This window comes from Poeciliopsis prolifica, unplaced genomic scaffold (assembly GCF_027474105.1).
Source record: "Poeciliopsis prolifica strain line A6 unplaced genomic scaffold, Auburn_PproV2 SCAFFOLD015, whole genome shotgun sequence".
Classification (NCBI taxonomy): domain Eukaryota; kingdom Metazoa; phylum Chordata; class Actinopteri; order Cyprinodontiformes; family Poeciliidae; genus Poeciliopsis; species Poeciliopsis prolifica.
In genome coordinates, this window is record NW_026562390.1 from 2,307,288 (window position 1) to 2,326,801 (window position 19,514).

A 19,514-nucleotide genomic window follows, 5' to 3' on the forward strand; every position below is an offset into this window, starting at 1 on the left:
AGTCGAGACTTGAACTCCAGGCATATTGTGACTGCTGCTGCACCTCCTGCTACTTTAACTTCAAGTATGATTTGCACGGTTAGATTATGATGCACAAAGGTGCAGGTTTAACCAACCAAGGCCTCAGATGAGTCTGTGCAATCAATTCATATGCCAAGTCATGTTCTGAGGGAAACAGAGATCCAAAAACTCTGGGGACTGACAATAATTTTGATCAGAGGAAAGCACAGAGTTTGCTCTCCAAAGTGAAACTCCCTTCATCTTCGTGAAGGAGTCCAACGAGTTTGAAGGTCAGAAAGGATTTAAACACTCCAGAATGTTCTGGTCCTGCCTCAGGATTAGACGTGCTCAGAAAAGCGCCAAAGAGAGCTACCTGGGTCGTTGCGTTTCTATGAAAACTATTTCAATACTATTTCGGACGATCCAATTCCAGAATTGCATCGTTTTTATTAAATAAGAAATGCAATTTAAACCATCATCCATTAAACGAGACGTTTGCTGACGTTTGAGTGACAAGTTTATAAATTTTTATAAATTACAACATTGTTGAATTCAACTGATATTTTTCAATTAAGTCAATAAAGCATCTCTGTGGCAAAGAGTGTTTGAAAGATAATCACATTGATTTAGAAACACTAATATTATGATGACATTGGCGTTCTGCTTCAGTTTGAAATGCATCACACCGCTGATCTGGGATGTCTTTCAACAAGTCCATCCTGGGTGTTAAACACAACCTCCCCAGCTGGGAGAGCTTTTGTCCGCGCGTCGCCGCCTCAGCCGACGTGAAGTGGAAACTCGAGGTCGCCCGTGGCTGAGAGTGTCGGCGTGAATGTGTTTCTCAGTCAATAAGTGTTAGCACTTTGATAGACGGGGCAAAATATCAAGGTTCTGCCTCTCACCCAGTTCAAACTAAAAGCTCTCAGCTAACCTTGGCTGTAGGAGGATCCGGCGAACGCATAACAGATGGATTTTCTTTCATGTTGCAGTCGCGGTCTTTCCTTTGTCGCTCAAAAGGCAACAGAACTACAACAAATTGTCAGTGTCTTGATAGTGGAGATGCCTTTAAATAGAATAAACTGCCAGTTTCTATACAACCTTTTTCACCACTTTGGATTTTGAAAGAAGTTCACGAGTTTTTTTTACTTCCATTTTTTAACAGAAATGAAAAATTAAGCTGCAATCCTTTCTTAAGTAAAGAAAAATATGACTTTCTGACCCAATGTATAAACTGATGAGTTTGAGATCATTTGTAGCCATCAGAAAAATGGAACATTTCTAGGGCTGAAATGATTAATGGTGACAATGTCAACTAATTTAATAAGCAATAAATTAAATACAGACTCAAAAAATGCCAGTTGCTGAAAAAACATAGCAGTAATTAAACAAAGTTGCACAAATACACATATTTAATTAAGATTAAAAAAACATCCCTGTAGGTATGTTTTAAGAATATTTATCTATTTGCACTTTATAATGCATTTAATAACCTGTATTATTATTTGCACCTTATTGCACTTAGTGATTAAATGAAAGATTTGTAGAATGTGCCAAATTTTTAATCAATTATCCATCAGAATAATCAATTCCTAAAGTAATTTTAGTTGCAGCTCTAATCATTTCAACTGGAACTGGAAACTCTGGTTTGCAGAGGAGTTTCGGGGTCAAATGAAAGATTTTAAGGGTCTGGTGGTTATATATTATTATGAACTTTAACATTTTACATTTGTAGGATTTTTAGGCCCGAGCAGCTAAGCGCTGCGAAGGCCTATTGTTTTCCTACTGTTTCTTATTATTATTCTGCCCCCCTAAAGAGGGGCCTTTTTGGGGGCTTTATCATATTCAAAAACTCACCAAACTTGGCGGACGCGTAAAGGGAGTTTCAAAATTTTGTATTTTAAGGTCATTGCAAAAATCCCATAAGAAATGGCTCAATAGCGCCACCTAGAAATTTTCAAAGGACCCTTTGCTATTCACTTACTTTATCCTAGAGACATGAAATTTGGAACACTTGTAGAGCTCCCCAGGACGCTCAAAATTTACAATTAATGTCATAGTGCAAGTATCACAGGAAGTCGGCCATTTTGGATTGAAGGTCCAATTTTGAGGCCATTTTTGCCGTTTACAGCCTTGGTATTTGATCTATCTCCTCCTAGGGATTTCGATTGATCGGCTTCAAACTCGGTCAGTCTGTTCATATGGCATGTCTCATCTAAAGTTATCTAAACGGTGAGTTTTTGAGTATGCTGAAGGGGGGTTAGCAGGGGTCAAAGTTCACCTACGCCAAAAACATAAACTGCTATATCTCCTACACAGAAACTCACAGAGGCACCAAAGTTTCTGTGATTGATCATCATCGGGTCTCCTACATTACCCTATGGTCGAATGATGACATCACTTAGGCCACGCCCCCTGAGAACAGGAAGTGTAATGTTTTACTGTGAACTGTTGCTATCTGACCCCTTTGACCTCATCAACATGAAACTGTGCCCAGACACAGAAAACATGTTGGTGTATTGTGGATTCCAACCCCGACCAGCTTTGATGGAGCAGGTGGGCGTGGTGGCGTGGCGAAGTGACCTGTAACGCCATCGCCATACGTTTGGCTCTCAATTCCACATTTTTGGGCCCAGCTGCTGCAAACTCATAAGGATGGACCCTCATCCACTCCCCAACAGGAATCCATCACAATATTTGGTGGGTGTAGCCTAATTTCTCTATAGCGCCCCCTAGAAAACTTTAAATGATCAGCCCCAAGCCATGCTTTAACCTACAAATACGAAACTTTGTACACATGTGTACCTTGTCAGGACGTACAAAAAAGTCTCTTGGAGCCATGGTCTAAACCCCACAGGAAGTCAGCCATTTTGGATTCAAGTTCGGGTTTTGACCCCATTTTTGCCGTTTACAGCCTTCATATTTGATCTATCTCCTCCTAGGGATTTCGATTGATCGGCTTCAAACTCGGTCAGTCTGTTCATAAGGCATGTCTCATCTAAAGTTATCTAAACGGTGAGTTTTTGAGTATGCTGAAGGGGGGTTAGCAGGGGTCAAAGTTCACCTACTCGCCATAAAAAATAAACTGCTATATCTCCTACACAGAAACTCACAGAGGCACCAAAGTTTCTGTGATTGATCATCATCGGGTCTCCTACATTACCCTATGGTCGAATGATGACATCACTTAGGCCACGCCCCCTGAGAACAGGAAGTGTAATGTTTTACTGTGAACATTCGCTATCCGACCCCTTTGACCTCATCAACATGAAACTGTGCCCAGACACCGAAGACATGTTGGTGTATTGAGGATTCCAACCCCGACCAGCTACGATAGAGCAGGTGGGCATGGCGGCGTGGCGAAGTTACCTGTAACGCCATCGCCATACTTTTGGCTCTCAATACCACATTTTCGGGCTCAGCTGCTGCAAACTCACAAGGATGAATATTTATCCACTCCCCGACTGGAATCCATCACAATATTTGTAGGGCGTGGCCTAATTTCTCTATAGCGCCCCCTAGAAAAAGCCCATAGGTTATGTTGTTATTAATTATTTAAATATACATTATTATAACTTTTTATATATATATAAGTTTTATTTTGTGGGTTAAAGTACAAGCATTCATTCATTTTTGCTAGAAATAATACAAACAAAGTCATTCAGCAAAACTTATGACACAGCGAAGTAAGAACACACTGGGGTCAGTGTTGATGGAGTACCACTGGCACCTTGTGGAGAAATACTGGTACTGCTAGTGCAATACCAGTATGGCGACAGCAGGAGGCAGTGGTACTCCATCAATGAGAAAACAGCCGGCGACAGCTGGAGCTGCAAAGTTTTCCTGAACATTTTGCTTGCTTTTTGGAGCCACAGAACTGGACTACGCTCAACATTTTGCTTGGATTTTGGAGTTGCAAATACGAACCACGCTTTGGAGCAAGAAGGCTCTGTTGGACCGGAGTTGGAGAAGTTTAATGGGCTCTTTGCACCTCAGCTTACACGTTCGGGAAACACGGCTGAAATGTTTTTCCAAGGTAACAATTAATAATGTACATCGATCCGAAACCCCAACAAGTAAGGCAAAGAAAGGTTTTAAGATGTTCGCCTCGTTATACATTCACAGATATGAAGGTGACTTTTATTTTCTTTAAACTGCTAGCACAAGCCTGCTATCTTTCTAGTAAAATCTGCTATTTAATTATCTAAAGATTTCTCAGCCATTCTAACGGACACTGTTTGCCTTATTTTCAAGCATATTACGTTTGTTTATTGTTAACGACAATAAAGCAGCGGGGAGGGGGGGGGGGGCAGATTACAGTTCAGACTTTTTGCTTGAAGTATGACGAAGAAAAACGAGCACAGAGCTTACTCTGGTATCGGAGTCTAGTTCAGCTGACTGTTCAGATTCAGAGTTATTACTTTTAGAAAAATATGGCCGTGTTGCTTAAGGTTTCTGTTATTTCGTTTTATTACTTTTGCATGCTTGTTGTGAATGGCTCATTAAGACAGTGTTTAGAGCGGTGTGTACGGCGTTAGCTTCAAGTGGTAGCTTTAACTTGTAGCAACGAATATTTACAAGCTGTCTTAATTGAGGATGGCTTGGAAATCCATGAAAACTTAAACAAAGTACATAGTATTGTTTTATTTGTGTCTTAAGTACGACTTTGTCTTTTATAGCAGTCATAGTTTCTGAAAGTGGAAAAAAGAGCCGCATTCGGGTATACAGTTGTGACGTCAGCGCGGCAGGTGCAAAGAGCCCATTGCTGTTCGTTTAAACAGTCGTAACTCGCGGTGCGGTGAGTAATTTATTCCTTCCTGCTGGTTCTGGAAGCCGTCATGTTTGGAACAGTTATTCTGAGGAGGATGCTAACCCAATGCCTGAGGCCTGCAACGTTTTTAATGCTAACGAAGCACTTTACTAATTCAATAAACTGAATAGTGTGTTTGATACATCCAGTTTCATAAATTCAGAGTTGTTTGTTATTATGTATAGAAGATGTTTAAAATGTCGTTTGAAAGAGCTCTGAGAAAATGCTAAGTATCTTTTTACAGATCCATTGGGGTTGTAATATTTAGTTGCAGCACTTCCTGTGATTAATACCTAATTAATGGATGGGATTCAGCCTGTGCTATTGTTCTAAAGTGCTGAAAGTTAACTGTGCTCTCTTAATGTGCATTGCCCTTGGTTTTACTGAACAGTGCGGTTTGTTAAAACTGATACATCTTAACCTTCACCATTTTCCTGACTCAATTCACGATAACGTTAAAGTTGCACTGCATTTACATCTCAGTTGTAGTTAACATCAAGCATGTGGGTGTGGCTTAGTGTAAAACTTTCACTATTTGCCATGAAACATCAACATTAAATGACTTCCAAATGCAAGATCACAGCTGCATCATCACTTCCTCTGTCTTTCTAGAGAACAGCCCTGAACACATTTCCATGGTCACTTGATGACCTTAAAATACGTAAATTTTAAACAGGCTTAAGGCCTGCCCACTTTTAAGAGGCAGTCACATGTTTTCTGCTGTATGTTTTACTATTATTCTATAATTTATATGGGTTTCATCATGTGAATACTGACTAAAAACGATAACATGATGAACTCTATGAATGCTGGCTGCTGACCGAACCGCATTGGGGTGTAGAAATGACGAAATGCATTACTTCGCCATGTGCATATGATCGGCTCTAAATGACACATGGATCATCGGACTGGCGCCAAATTGAAAACGTATGACCTTTGTTGACCTCTAAAGAGCAAAACAGCATTGAAATGTATTTTGACTCCACTGCGCCCCTACAGCTGTACTTCCTCGCTAAACCAATGAATCTATACCACATTTTTTTGCATCTTGAAGGATAGCCGCCGAATGCATAGATGCGTACCGCCTGGAGGACGGGCGCGGAAACTGCGCAACAACTTCTGTCTTAGCACGTGCGCAGCGTTGATGGAAACTGAGCAACTGCTTCGCGGGGTGCGGGCGGAGGCGCTGAAAACTGCGTGAGAGCTTCTGTGGTGGCTGGTGTGAGGCTGCGGTTGCTCGTAGCCCGCGGTGGCAATAGGCCGGAGCGGCGCTTGGCTGCGAGGGCCGTTCGAGGCTGCTTGCAGCTTTAATTGGGTTTTGCAGTTATTACTGCATCTAATACTGGGAGTAAATTTCCATGGAATAATTTGTAAAAAAAACAAAAAAAGCTTTCCCCCTGAAAACTTTAAGTAATTTGGAGATCACCTTGTAACTGGGGAGTCAGTGTGTTCTTAGAGGGCACTGCTAATGTCTTAGCATGTCAAGATTGTGTTAACACACATTGAAAAGCTTCAGAGCAGCAAACTGTGAAAAACCAAACGCATCCAACAGCTTCTGACTGAAACCCTCTAGGGAAAAGGTGTTCTTACTTTTCTCTGTTTAAGTTGAACTGTAGATGCTTGCTGCAAAGGGTCATTCTGTCCACTGAGGCTTTTTGGACGTACATGAAATTCTGTACAACATGCCATGCTGAATATTTAAAATTTGAGATTCCATGAATAAACAAATAAATAAATACATTAATAGCCAGCAGGATCTCCAGGAAATATGTAATGTTTATAGGGTCTAACGCGCTCATTCCTTGAGTCTCTCAGCTGTGGATGAAGGGGAAAATCAGGCGGAACAGAGAGTGCCTTCACATGAGACAGCCTGTTTCCCCAGTGAGGAAGCCGTTATCTCAGTGTCATGCCTCATCAGTCCCCGAGTGAGACGTTACTGTACTCTACCTGCCATATGGCCATCACAGCAGAGCCCAGCCGGACGTTCTTCCAGCCAACCTGCTGCGCCAGACATTCGGAAAGTTGTTGGGATCCTCCCTGTGGAGAAACAGATACGGCACCATGAGTCAGGCTTGACTTGGTGCATGCTAATGGCTTTTCCTGTACCAAACAAGGGATGGCGATCCAATTCACATTTCATGTATGGATAAAGACGTTTTAGCATGAGATTTATGTTGAATTTCAAGGCTACACAGCTCTGGAAAACATGAGAGAGCATAGGACTGAATCCTATTGAAAACCTCCTGGTTATCTCACCAAATATTGAATTCTGAATTAAAACATAACTATTGTTGTTTCTAAATGCATATGAACTTATTTTCTTTGCATTATTTGAGATCTGAAAGCCCTGCATCTTTTTGTTACTTTGACGAAAATACTAAATTTCTGTTTGGTATTTCAGAGACATGTCAGACTAAACTAAAAATGCTCATTTTATTCAAACATCTACCTGTGAAGAGTTAAATCAGAGAAACTGATCATCTGAAGTCTTCTCGTTTTTTCCACTATATTTGAGGCTTTGCTACATTCAGTGGTTTCAGGACTGGATGCATCTTCATGTCAGCAACCAAGACAAAATTACGGTAAAGAGCAAATATAAAAAACAGAGTTTGCACAGGGAAGGCAAAAATGAAGCCAAAAGTTGCCGTACCATAAGGATGTTGATCCACTTAAATATAATGCAGCGGCCATAGAGAGACAAGTGACATTAGTGACTGAAAAATCTCCAACTTAAGTAAAGATGCATTGAACGACGAGTTGGAAGAAGTCATAAAAACTAATCAATAAGGCAACCTAAACTAATGTTTGTTTCTATGTACTGCAAATCTGAAGCAAACTTGTAGAAAACTGATTTTCACCAAATGTAATATCTATTGCTTGTTTCATAATTGATGACTGCTGAGCCCTTGCTCTGCAGGGGTCAGCTTGCAACTTCTTGATTTAAAAAATAATAATAAATCTGTCTGTTTTGACTGAACTGCGGCGACCGAGGTGTTGAACTGTCATCATTTCAACTCCATCAGGAAGTCTGAAGTTAGTTTTCTCAAGCCAGTTCTGATAATCATCTTGTTCAAACACAAAGAAGCAACAAAAACTTTTGTGATTTAGATTCAGAATCCTTTTCCACACAATCTGCAGGCAAGACGTACAAACAAGACATAGAAATGAAAAATGACAACTCCACAGGAGTTATCCGTCACAGCCACGCCACAAAATGTTTTTAAGACTCGATTTACTCATGAAGCAAAGTTTCCAACTGATTTACAACAGGGACAAGTTGACAATCTGTCATAGGACGTCTGAGGGCAATTTAGAGTAAGCAATTATTTTAACAGTCATGTTTTGGACGGAGGGAGGAATCTGGAGAACAGAAAAATACCTCATTCTACAATTAATAAGTCGATTATGAGCTTCACTTTTCAAAGTAAATGAGGAATTACTGAAATAAAGTCACAGATCTGGCTTCAAATGCTGATTCAAATCTGAAAGACTTATTTTAAAATGTTAAAATCCTAATGTTTGTTTGATGCTTATGCAATCTTTAGGCAATCAGATGCATCTTTGATACATTTTTATTTGTTAAATTTTGCTCATTATGCTGCAGCTGAATGACAATAAAATGTTTCTATGTCTTAATTTTCAGACCAACCTATAAAATTTATCATAAAGAAAAATAAAATTAATGAAGCAGTAAAGGTGCAAGATTTTTCTTCCTCTTTCACTACATCTGCATCAGTGATGCTGACATTTACAGCATCACTGCATCTCAGGCTGTTTTCATCTTTACAGTTATTTCTTCAGGGAAAATCAGTAATTAAAACATAAAAATGCTGCTAAAAGTAAACTGGAATCGCAAAAAAAAAAAAAGAAAAGTCTTTTGTGTAGGTTTGAACCAAAAGCTGTGCAGCCATTTTCTGAATGACCTTGTTAATCCATTAGTTCTCACTGGTTCTCAGCCATTTCTACACTTTAGCGCTGTAGGAGAGCGAGAGAGAGCTTGTGAGAGCGCAAAAACAGATTACAGACATTGGTCTCTTGTTGAGGGAATACAGAGAAAAGTAGCAAAAAATCCACATCAAGTTTGGAGCCAGGGGTGTTAGGATGCTGTAATTCAATGTTCAAGGGCCAAAGAAAAGCTGCGTGTTCACTGAGACATAGCACGGCCAGAGCAGGCTGCGATGAACGGGCTTGGCTTAACTCAAGAGAGGAAATATTCTGCTCCGTCTCCGGTTTTTAAAACTGCAGCAGAGTCTGAGTGGGAGGGCATGAGGGATATACCTTTATCTTAAACTCCTGAGCACAACCAGGAGTGCTTTCCAGAAGCGCCAGGAGCCCTCCGGCCGCAGCAGCGTACATGAGGAAGAACAGAAAGGACATCTGGGACGGCTCCATGCCGAAGACGGACCGGCTGCACACTCCCAGCTGCTCCTTCAGTTCTGCCACACAAGAACGGATAAAAACAAGCGGTAATCTGAGCCATTTCCCTGCCATAACAGAGCTCCACTTACTTTTGCAAGTTGTAAAAACAGCACAACAAAAAGATCCACTGTTCCACTCGAGGAGGCGACCATTACCTGTAATCATCTTGTCACTTTCTGAGTCTCTTTTCATTGTGAAGTCGATAAATTCAGCGCCACAGAGTCATTGCTTTTAACAAAAACATATGATTAAGACTTCTGAGGCCAGAAGTCTCTTCACATCAAGCAGGCAAGAATGAAAACATACCAACAGCACAAACTGAAGCAACCAATTGTCCTGAATGTCGCCTACTTAGGCCTGTCATTGTTAGATTTAAGGCAAGATGCATCATCAAAGCAGCCTTTTCTTGTCATATCAAGCTGGAAAGACAGTCCAACATATAGTTCACTCACTAGAAAACAAAATGTCACAGCCAGTTTGTCAGCATGCATTTTATCCACAAGTTAATGCAATTCACCCCTACTTTAAACCCAAATCTGACAACACTCATGGAAGGTTTAAAGTAGTATTAACTTTACTAATATGATACTTCTGAGTAGAAATAACATCAATGTTTTGGAGTGACCAATCAGCGTCTGGACAATGAGACTTCTGATATTAAAGAAATTAAACTCATCGCCAAAAACGTACAAAAACCCGGCCAGGTAGATTCACTAGAATAACTTTTGCTATCGCGGCAATGCAGTGATAACTTAGTACTGTAGGCTACTGTGTGCAAATGTTGGATGTGCACCAGATTTAAGGAACCATCAGAAACACACAAATACAAAGAAAGGTTCTGGGTGGAACCATTAAATTCTCTGAAATGAAAAAGTACAAGCCTTGTACACTGCAATATCTATTTACAATCAGGTTATGCAATAATGGGAATTTGATGAATGAATATAAGAAAATATTTTAATTTAGTAGCAAACTACTGCCTCATAATAAATTCTGATCAGGAGTAATGCATAATATTTTTGCCCAATTATTGTTTCATGCCTCTCAATTGATGTGAGTACCATGAAATCTTTCTTTTTTTTTATCTCATCAGGTATGAAAGCGGAAAGAACGAGCCTCACACAAGAACGAGTACAACACAGTCAGAGCTGGACCTTCACAGTGTGCATGGACCAGAAATCACAGCAGCGCCACTTCCTGGTCGCACTTCAGATGTCCAGCTTGTCACAGCATGTGCAGACGCGCCACCTGAACAACAGCCATGCTCAGTTCTGAACATGAGGGACTCTGTACAACCACTAGTTTGAATTTAAAGCTGCACATAAAAGTGGAAGAATAAAATGCATCTCAATAAATAATAAAAAGAAAAAAATATTTGTACACTATAGCATTCTCTGTTGAAATCACACAGCGGTGTGTGTCATTGCTGCTCTAATGATGTCCTGAATGCCTTTAAACTTTAACAGATTGTTCAAAAATGCACAATCATTTTAAGAGAAATGTCAGGCTTCTGTAGATCATGTTCATTCCCCGATACTCAAAACTTAGTCGGACCTCATTTTGGAGAAATTACTGCATCTATTCAGCGAGGAACGAAGGCGTCGCGGTATCTTTCATGACAATAGTCCACAGATTGTGTGTATTGGATTCAGGTCAAGCCACACAATGGTCAATGGAGCAGATTTTGGTGCCGTTGGCAGTGTGATTCGGCACCAAATCCTACTGGAACATAAAATTATTGTTTCCATACAGCTGATCAGCAGCTGGAAGAATGAAGTTCTTTAAAACTTCATGGCAGACGGCTATGTTGACTTCAGAAAACCAGATGACTTCTGGGTATCTTTCAAGTCCAGTACAATCGGGTAGCCGACTCACCCAAACAAAGACGGTTTAGGTCGGGGATGTCAAACTCATTTTCATAATCATGAATGCTCTTAAAGGGCCGATTATGCCAGAATGTCTTGATAAAACCCGTTCACATTTTTTGATTCTTAAATTTAAATATTATTGAACATCTTTTCAGTCCCTTCATGATGCTTTTTGTGATTTTGTGTAGTAAAAATCAAAGTTTTTGTGGAACTAATTTGCAATATTTTTGCTTATTTATGACTGTAAATGCTATAAGTTGCTATAAACAGCTAAAATATACCTTTTTTTCCCCCACAAGCAAACCAGGCAAAATGTGAAAATAAACCTGCTTCATTTTGTTGCCTCTGAAATGGAATCATGAGCAGAAGTAAAAACTGCTGAATAATGTAGACAAACGTGGCAGGAGGAATCCAGTCTTCTTCCAGAGCAAAGGCCAGTCCTTTATCTACAGCAGATTGCAGGATGTATGTTGGGTTATGCAGCCTCGGGTGATATTGTTGATTAGCACGACAGAGACACAGATGTACAGATGGACCGTGATGTGCTCGGTGTTTCCTGAAACAGCTTGAGACTGAAGCAACACACTACCCAACTGTCATGTTGGAGCAGAAAACAGAGCCGTCTTAACACCGCTAGCAATCCTTATGCTAACGGTATTTTTAGTATAACTGAAACAGAGTTTATTGCAATCTGGGTGCCAGAGAAAAAGACAAGAATCAGCGTTGGGATGAAAGTCCAGCCTTGAGCATGCGATTGGATTCACATTAAGGCGAACTCTGGACTACTTTTGAAACCTGGTGTCATAAATCAAGTTGGACATAAATCTAAAGAAAATGCAACATGGCCACTGAAAATGGGGCAAAATGACAAAGTTATTATTCTAATGAAAAGCAGCAAAACCCACATTATCCATCAAATTCATGCGGACATACAAGAATTCACTCCAGATCAGGATGAGAGGCGCTGTTGGGCAATGAGGTGGTGTGACGATAACCAGGGCCACCAGATTCAAAAAATACACCTGGATTGATGCGATATTATTTTACACAAAGCAGCTCTTCAGAAAAATCCTTTCAGTTTTGATGTGATTTAGCCGCTTGCTAACATCTCCACTGATCGGAGTCTCTGGTACTTTTTGAAACCGCGCCTTATAGTGGAACCTTTTGGGAACACACCCAGGTGATGTAAAGTACTCTGCAGGTGTTTCTCAATTTTATAAATTTAACAAAACTTCTGATAAAGGAATGTAAATGTGTGACATGAGAACTCGGTTCATCAGAGTCGGGTTACTACTTTCTAAATGAAGTGGAAGCCAGTGAGGTAAAAACTAAGGGTCAAAAGGGCAAGCATTGTTTGATGTTATGCTAACATTGCAATGCCGCCTAGTGGTCTGGCCTGAAAACTACAGCGAATACAACGTGCATCTCCATCTAAACGTCAAACTGATGTGTTTTCATTTCACAGTGAGATTAAATACGTAAAACAGTTTAAAAACAATATTTTTGGTGAAATTAATTATTCAAAATTAATCCATTAAAACTCCAGTCCTTGAAGGCTTTTTGGTTTACTTTTAGATTTTAATGTTTTTCTTTTCTAACAGAGGTCTTTCAGCATCCCTCTGTGTGACTCAACAATATTTGCTTTTAAAATTGTGCTCTAAAAACAATTAAGTATTTGAATCTAAATCCTTGTAAAATTGCCTCCACTAGATAAAATTTCTGTTTAATTTTCAGCATTTTAGCAGAAGGCTTGCAGTGAAAACTGAATGGTACTTCAGTTCCAAGTACCATTTCCAAGTTAAGTCAACTTATGCCCATCCAGATGTTTTGCATTTCATTTAAAAACCACTAATTGTGTTAAAGGGAGAAGGTTGGAGGCAGTGGAGCGGAAACGGACCTTCAGTCCAAGCGTGTTGCTCGATGTACGAGTGCACCGTCATGCTGTCCAGCTCCGCCGCGTTGGGGGTCCTCAGTGGATCCTGAACACACACCGTCCTGCACAGCCTGTCAAACTGAGAACAGTGTATGATCAGAACCTGACATGACAGTTCAGGCAAAACACACACATTGAAGAAGAGGGACGACAAGAGGCTGCTGCTCTAAAGCATCTGAACCAGACTGGAGCTGCTGTGGTACTTTATGTGGTGAACTTGTCAATCCAAAGAACTCGCTCTGCTCCAAATTACTGTGATATCCTAAGATATAGACCTCTCAAGGTTTGAATTTGGAGAATTGGGGTTTGTTGCATTTCTTGACTCTCACCTTCCACAGCATCTGGGTGAAGTCCAGCAGCACCAGCGGAGACAGAGCCGGGATGCTGGTCCGGTAGGATCTCACTCTGGAAGTGGGCCCACCCACGTGAAGCACCTTCTTCCCAACATTAAACTGAGGATACACCTCCAACCCCAACTCTTTTATGAGCTCCATAATGTGTGTTTGTGTGCTGTGTGGGAAGAGAAATAATTTAAAAAAAACTTTATGAATCTTCATAAAAGAAAATCCTTGAAAAACTAGAAAAAAAGATTAATGCTGGGTAAAAAAAATATACTGGAAGAGAGTCATCTGAGTTGAACAACCTTCACTTTGTGAATCCGTTTTCTATGAAATGTCCTTTTCTGACATCTATTTGTCTGATTAGCTTGAAACATGTTTTAGGCTAAATCAGTTGCAAGTTAAACACAAACATATAATATTTTGAGAAATTCTGTATTTTGAGACTGACACTGTATTTAATGTCACATGGCTTCTATATCCCAACTCAAAAAATACGTCTCCACACCATGATACATCCACCGCCTAGTTCCACTGTGGGGATCGCATCTTATAAGATTCAAACATTATTAATGATTTGTTTTGTTTCAGTGATCGAAAAGCAAAGCTCATATTGCTTAGAAGATTTGGTAAAAACAGTTAATTTAGATTATTTTGAGTTATAGACAGAAATATACCTTTTAAGTTGTTTTAAGGCCTAACCAATAGGCCAGTTGTAACCTTTTAAAAGGTAGAGCCATCAGTAAAAGCCTGGTAGGTCAAATATTGGAAAGTTTGGTGGAAGATAAAACTCCCTCTGAGCCACAGCAGGGAACCGAAGCAATGCAGAAAGATAAAATTTACTGTATAGAAAGAGTACATGAAATACTTTACAGTTCTTCAAAATACTAAACTCATTCCAAAGAAATGTGTAAGCAAGTAGGATTATTTTTTTGAAAAAAAAGTCAATTTGTATGTTTTTCTGCATTAAAAACATATTGTTTACAAAACGTGAACTAGAAGTATGCAAACAGCACAAATGTGCAAAAAACAGCAAGAATGTTATATGAAATGAGGAAAAATATTATGAAAACATTTCTTCCTTCCACTCGACTTTCCAGACATACCTTCAGTCAGTGTTCTTGTTGTCGTTTGTCACTCACTTTTAAAAGTTTTCCTTTTTAAACTGAGTTCCTAAAAATAAATGAACTTTTTAGATCACACTAATTGGAAATACATCTGGAAAGCTGAGTGTAGAATCATCTTCAGCATCCTTAGTCAAGAGCTCTTATATAAATGAGCAATTATGTGTCTAATCTGTTTGTGAGATGGATATTGATCCTCCCTAATCCCCACTCGGAGTTTTTCCAAGGGTTTTATTATTAGCAGCTCACCTCTTATCTTTTTCTAATGGTCCCAGGAAACTGGAGACAAACGCCTCCCTGTCAGCCCGCAGGTGTTAAAATCGTCTCATCTTTATTCCGACTTAATTATGCACAGATTAAAGAAAGAAAGAAAAAAGTCTCATGTGTGGGTTTAATTACCTGCCGACCCATTGTCCTCCAAAGTCCCAGCGATCAGCACCGTGGGCTGCTGGGATTTCAGAGGACACGGTGCGACCTCCCACTCGATCTGACAGAAACACAAGCGACCATGAGGTAAACAACACATTTTAAAGGCGTCACTTTCCCTCCAGGACGGACCAGTTCCCGACCTTTCCCCTCCAGGATCAGGACTCGCAGCTTGGCGTCCCGTTTGGTGAGCAGGTGAGCCGCGCTGAGCCCAGACAGCCCGGCTCCGACCACCACCACGTCCCAGATGTCGGCCGTCATGGTGGAAGTTCAGGTGAAAAGTTAACCGCAGCTGTCGCTAATGATAGGTGACGTTTCACGGACCCGAAACGTTGATTGGTTGGAAGTTTTCCGCAGGAGCGGCGGGTCTAATCCTTGACGGTCAGCCGGTGGGGGACTCGGACCGTGGGAGGAGTTTTCGTCTTAAAATGAAGAATGACCTGCTGGAGAGATTTGTTAAGTTTATTCTGTCAGTAAGAATTGACTAACAAACAAACAAAATATTACAGGTACAGGTCAATCCGATTCAGTTCAGTTTATATATATTTTCATAATTGAAAGAGAAACTGAATAATTTACGCATAATTTTAAATTGCATTTTTAATTGTTGGCATTTAATTGAGGTGTGATACTGTAACTTTTGCGTTGTGATGTTTATTTTTTATTATTTTATACATTTTTGGTTTTATTTTTTTCTCTCTTTTCACCAACTTATTCTGTTGTGTTATAATTTTTGCGCAGCACTTCGGTGCAGTTTTAAACATATTTTTAAAAGTGACATGTAAATAAATTTGACATTGACAAGTATTTTAAAACAGTCATTATGAATGGGGGTGCCGTAGCAGTCAGTGTTCCACTGTCTCTGAAGAGGCCTCTGACTGAAGTTTGATTGTAATTAGATAACAGCTCAATATCCAGGCAATAATTCAGATTCTCATATTGCTAACATTTTGTAAACTAGCAGGAAGTAACAGAGATGTCCTGTTTCAGCGAGACAATGTGCTCCAGCAAAACGCTGAAATGATTTGAAATGAACAAAAACAACTTTGAGTTGATGGATTATTCTGTGAACTCCTCAGATCTCAATCCAAATGAAAATCTGTAGGACAAGTCCAATTCATCAGGTCCCCACTTAGCAATTTTTAGGATTTAAATGATGTGTTGCAAAGTCAGTGATGAAATGAAGTTGTGTGTAGAGTCCGTTAACCTGCACATACATGAGACTGAAAAACGGTGCAACACACGAGTAACACTAACAGCTTGCTCTGCTCAGTCTTGGCATCTTGAGCAGCAGACTCGTTCTATCATTAAATGCCGCAGCGAGTTTCCATATGCTGCTTTTTCAGTGGCGCCTCCATGATCAGCTGGTGTGCAACATGATTTAAAAGATGCTAAGTATCATTATTTTAGCTTTACTACTTACCGTATAATCAGTTATCTCATTAGATATTAACAGCAGAGGTGCAGTGCACAGGTTACCAGATGGGGGAAAAGTCAGGAGACACCAGATTAGAACTGTTCCTACTTGTTTAATGAGAGTATTTCTCTGCTTTGCATCATAAGTGTCAAACTCTAAACTCTTACACAGGAAGAAAAATCACTTGATCATCTATGGAAAAGTTTACAAACACCATTTTTGAGTGCATTACAAATAACCTCCAGTTCTTTTCCACATACCTTGGATTAAAAGTAAAACCTGTCAGAGAGAAAAGAAAGTAAACTGAATGTAATAACCCAGTGAGTGCATCTGTCCAAAAGCAAACACTCTAAATTTTTTCAGATTGTGAAGACACGTCTTGTCCACAGCGTTTTGCAGGCGGTGTCTCAGGTTTTTCAGACAAATGTGGTTCTGGACCTTGGTCAGGTCATTCCGAAACATCAGTTTTCCTCTCTTGAAGTGATGCTTTTGAAATATCCTGGAGTCACAGTGATGCTGAAAATGAAACCGCTCTTCATTTTCAGGTTAGCAGACAATTGGAAGTTGTGTTATTTGTGTGCTAAATGTACCGTTTTGGAAATTTTGAAGTTTAAATGTGGTTTCATCAGTCCGTGACGCAATCTTCCATAATGTTTTGAATGATTTTAGTCAAGTGTAACAAAGTTGAGGTACCTGAAGAGATTTCTTTAAAAGAGCCTTGAGGTGTGAATGAAAACAGGAGGCAGTGGTTTTGGTTTTAGTGGATATATTCATCTGCAAAAAGACAAAAAGAGCAAAAACAAAGAGCGATCGTTGAGTCAAAATAGACTCATGTCAAAGTCATCGTCTATGTGAAGATTCTGGTCCAGAAAAAAAACCCAACAAAACTGTTTTAATAGCATCTAAAGGAAATAGATATTAATACAAACATTCAATGTGTGCACTAGTTTATGCACATTAAATGCAATCATTCAATTAACAAGAATTTTGACAAGATCCAACATTTATGTCATGTTAAAGCCGCCATAATTTAGGTGCAATCGAATAAAATGTCATGCAGAATCAGATTTCAAGTAACTTTAAAGTGCACTTTCAAAAATGATCATTTATCAAAAATAAAATTCTTGCAAAATACTCACGCAAAGGGAGATAGGAAGAAAAAATAAAGACACTGCGCAACATTAAATTTGGCCAAAAGTCTAGCTACTTTCTGTTTGATTTCACCGTTACACCAAACTTCATTTCCGTTTTAGCGTCAATACAAACAGTAGCAAAACACGCAAAAAAACATCTAACTGATGCACCAAACAACAACTGACCGCATTTATCAGACCTTTTTACACAATTCGGCTTCCATCAAAAATAATTGTCTTACCTTTTCAGCGGAGTAAAGAGCTCTTAGCCTCAATGCTAAGTACATAGCGACCGGGCGGCTAAAAATGGCGGAATCCCAGTGGAGTTCTGAACGAGCAGTGCCATCAATTCTAGTGAAAACAATTCTGCAATAAGCAATCAACTAGTAGTTTAAGACATGAAACAATGCAGCTACCTGATGACCACAGACTAACCTTGTAATGGAGTTTGCAGATGTGCAGAAGTGCATTGATTAGTTTGAGAGAGGACACAGCCACCATGGAGACAGAGTAAAGGAAAACTGTGAGCTGGAGGCTGGGCTTCATTAAAGAAGATGGAAAGTTTGGGGTAACACAGCAAGTGAGCCAGCAAAAAAATAAATAAAAAAAAAATTTGTTTCCATATTGGGATTGTTGTTGCATGTAGGACACAATTAATTTTTGTGTTTTTTTAGGACTTTTGGACACAAGTTTCCTGTTGAGCTGCTATTATTGCGGTTTCTCCCCACATTATATATATAGATTTTATTAATTTTTTTTACCCTTCCACTAATGATTCCTTTGTACAATGAGATCATTTTGAGCTCTTTTAAAAACGAGATGTAACATTTCTGCTAACTGTGACTGAACCAGAAGGATCCAATTGAGCAAATGTCATGTGAATCCTGCATGCACGGCTGAAATTTACTCAGTGATGATCATATTCCCTGCAACAGAGTCGACTGAATGTGGAAAATGACTCAAAAGGTTCTTCAACAAAGTATTTGGTTGCGTGTGTTTGTTTATGTGATTTCTGCCTGGTGTCTAATGTTTTAAATGTAGAAATTATTTCTTACTTTTTTGACTTAAGGTGTGGATGGAAAGTTTTATATTTACTTAGTTTATGAGATCCACACATACCACGGTGTACATTAATTTATGATATTTCAGTACCATTTATTACTATTTCCATTAATGGCGTTATTTATTTTGCATAAAGTCCTTTTTGTGCACCTTTGGCTACCAAAGAAGCAACTTCTGTGTGCTCCACAATAAATCAATAAAGTTCTTGTCTATCTTTATCTCGGTGTCCAGCAGTTCATATGCAAACTCCTCCTACTTGGTGTCACTTCAGTGGCGCTGAATGTTGTTGAATCGGTGGTAAACTGTGAGGACAGACGGACTAAACTAGATTTTATTCCCTGAATCTTCTCTGTCAGAAAGGTTAATAAATAGGCCACTAGTGTTTTTGCATTTTGCATCAAAAGAAACATTTTATACGTTCATTACTTCCTTTTTTGCCCCACAATTCTCATCTGAGGCATATAAAAAATGATCCTGCTGGGAAGAGGTGAAATAACATGTTTTAAATGATTGAAGACAAGGTTATTATATCTAAAGCTTTTCATGTAAAAGGTACAGCTTGGAAGGTGTTGTGTAACACACTAAAATTGCTGAAAGAAAGGAAACCTGAGCCAACAACTAAGCACAACATGACATAATCAAGGACCAGTTTTTCTAGCTTTATCTGTTTAAAAGATATTAAAATTAAGAAAGTGCTCTTTGCACACTGTCTTACAAATGTGTGATTTGGTTTTATTGGGTTTCAAAATGCAAATATTGATATATTTCATTAGGATTTTATCTGACAGTCCAACACAGTTATGTTTTGACATTAAGTTGGAAGAAAATTAAAATCTGAAATGATCGAGTGAATGTGTATTTAGTATCTCTAAATTAATAAATATATTATTATTATTATTATTATTATTATTATTATTATTATTATTTCACTTGTAGTATTAATGTGATGATGTGCTGAAGGGCGACCGTTGCAAGTGTTCTTAAAGA

The 19,514-nt window shown here is 39.2% G+C and overlaps 1 protein-coding gene and 1 long non-coding RNA gene across 3 annotated transcripts in view; both read right to left on the reverse strand.

Annotated features, from left to right (window-relative positions):
• The window catches only part of si:ch211-127i16.2 (probable flavin-containing monoamine oxidase A), a 59,256-nt gene extending 43,939 nt beyond the window's left edge, over positions 1-15,317 (reverse strand). The window contains exons 1-6 of one of the 2 annotated variants that reach the window (XM_055040564.1): positions 15,059-15,314; positions 14,889-14,976; positions 13,357-13,537; positions 12,992-13,106; positions 9,086-9,243; positions 6,755-6,844 (exon numbers count right to left, since the gene is read on the reverse strand). In XM_055040564.1, coding sequence (XP_054896539.1) covers positions 6,755-6,844; positions 9,086-9,243; positions 12,992-13,106; positions 13,357-13,537; positions 14,889-14,976; positions 15,059-15,176 — 750 coding nt within the window. In that variant the 5' untranslated portion in view covers positions 15,177-15,314. Of the gene's footprint in view, positions 1-6,754; positions 6,845-9,085; positions 9,244-12,991; positions 13,107-13,356; positions 13,538-14,888; positions 14,977-15,058 lie in introns of both variants that reach the window. The other variant, XM_055040566.1, reaches the window with a different exon arrangement.
• A 1,729-nt stretch (positions 15,318-17,046) lies between these two features.
• Positions 17,047-18,004, reverse strand: LOC129366602 (uncharacterized). Its single transcript, XR_008606637.1, has 3 exons — positions 17,901-18,004; positions 17,708-17,816; positions 17,047-17,106 (listed from the first exon to the last, which is right to left on the reverse strand). It is a non-coding gene; the product is annotated as an uncharacterized LOC129366602 (long non-coding RNA).
• Positions 18,005-19,514: the final 1,510 nt, after the last annotated feature.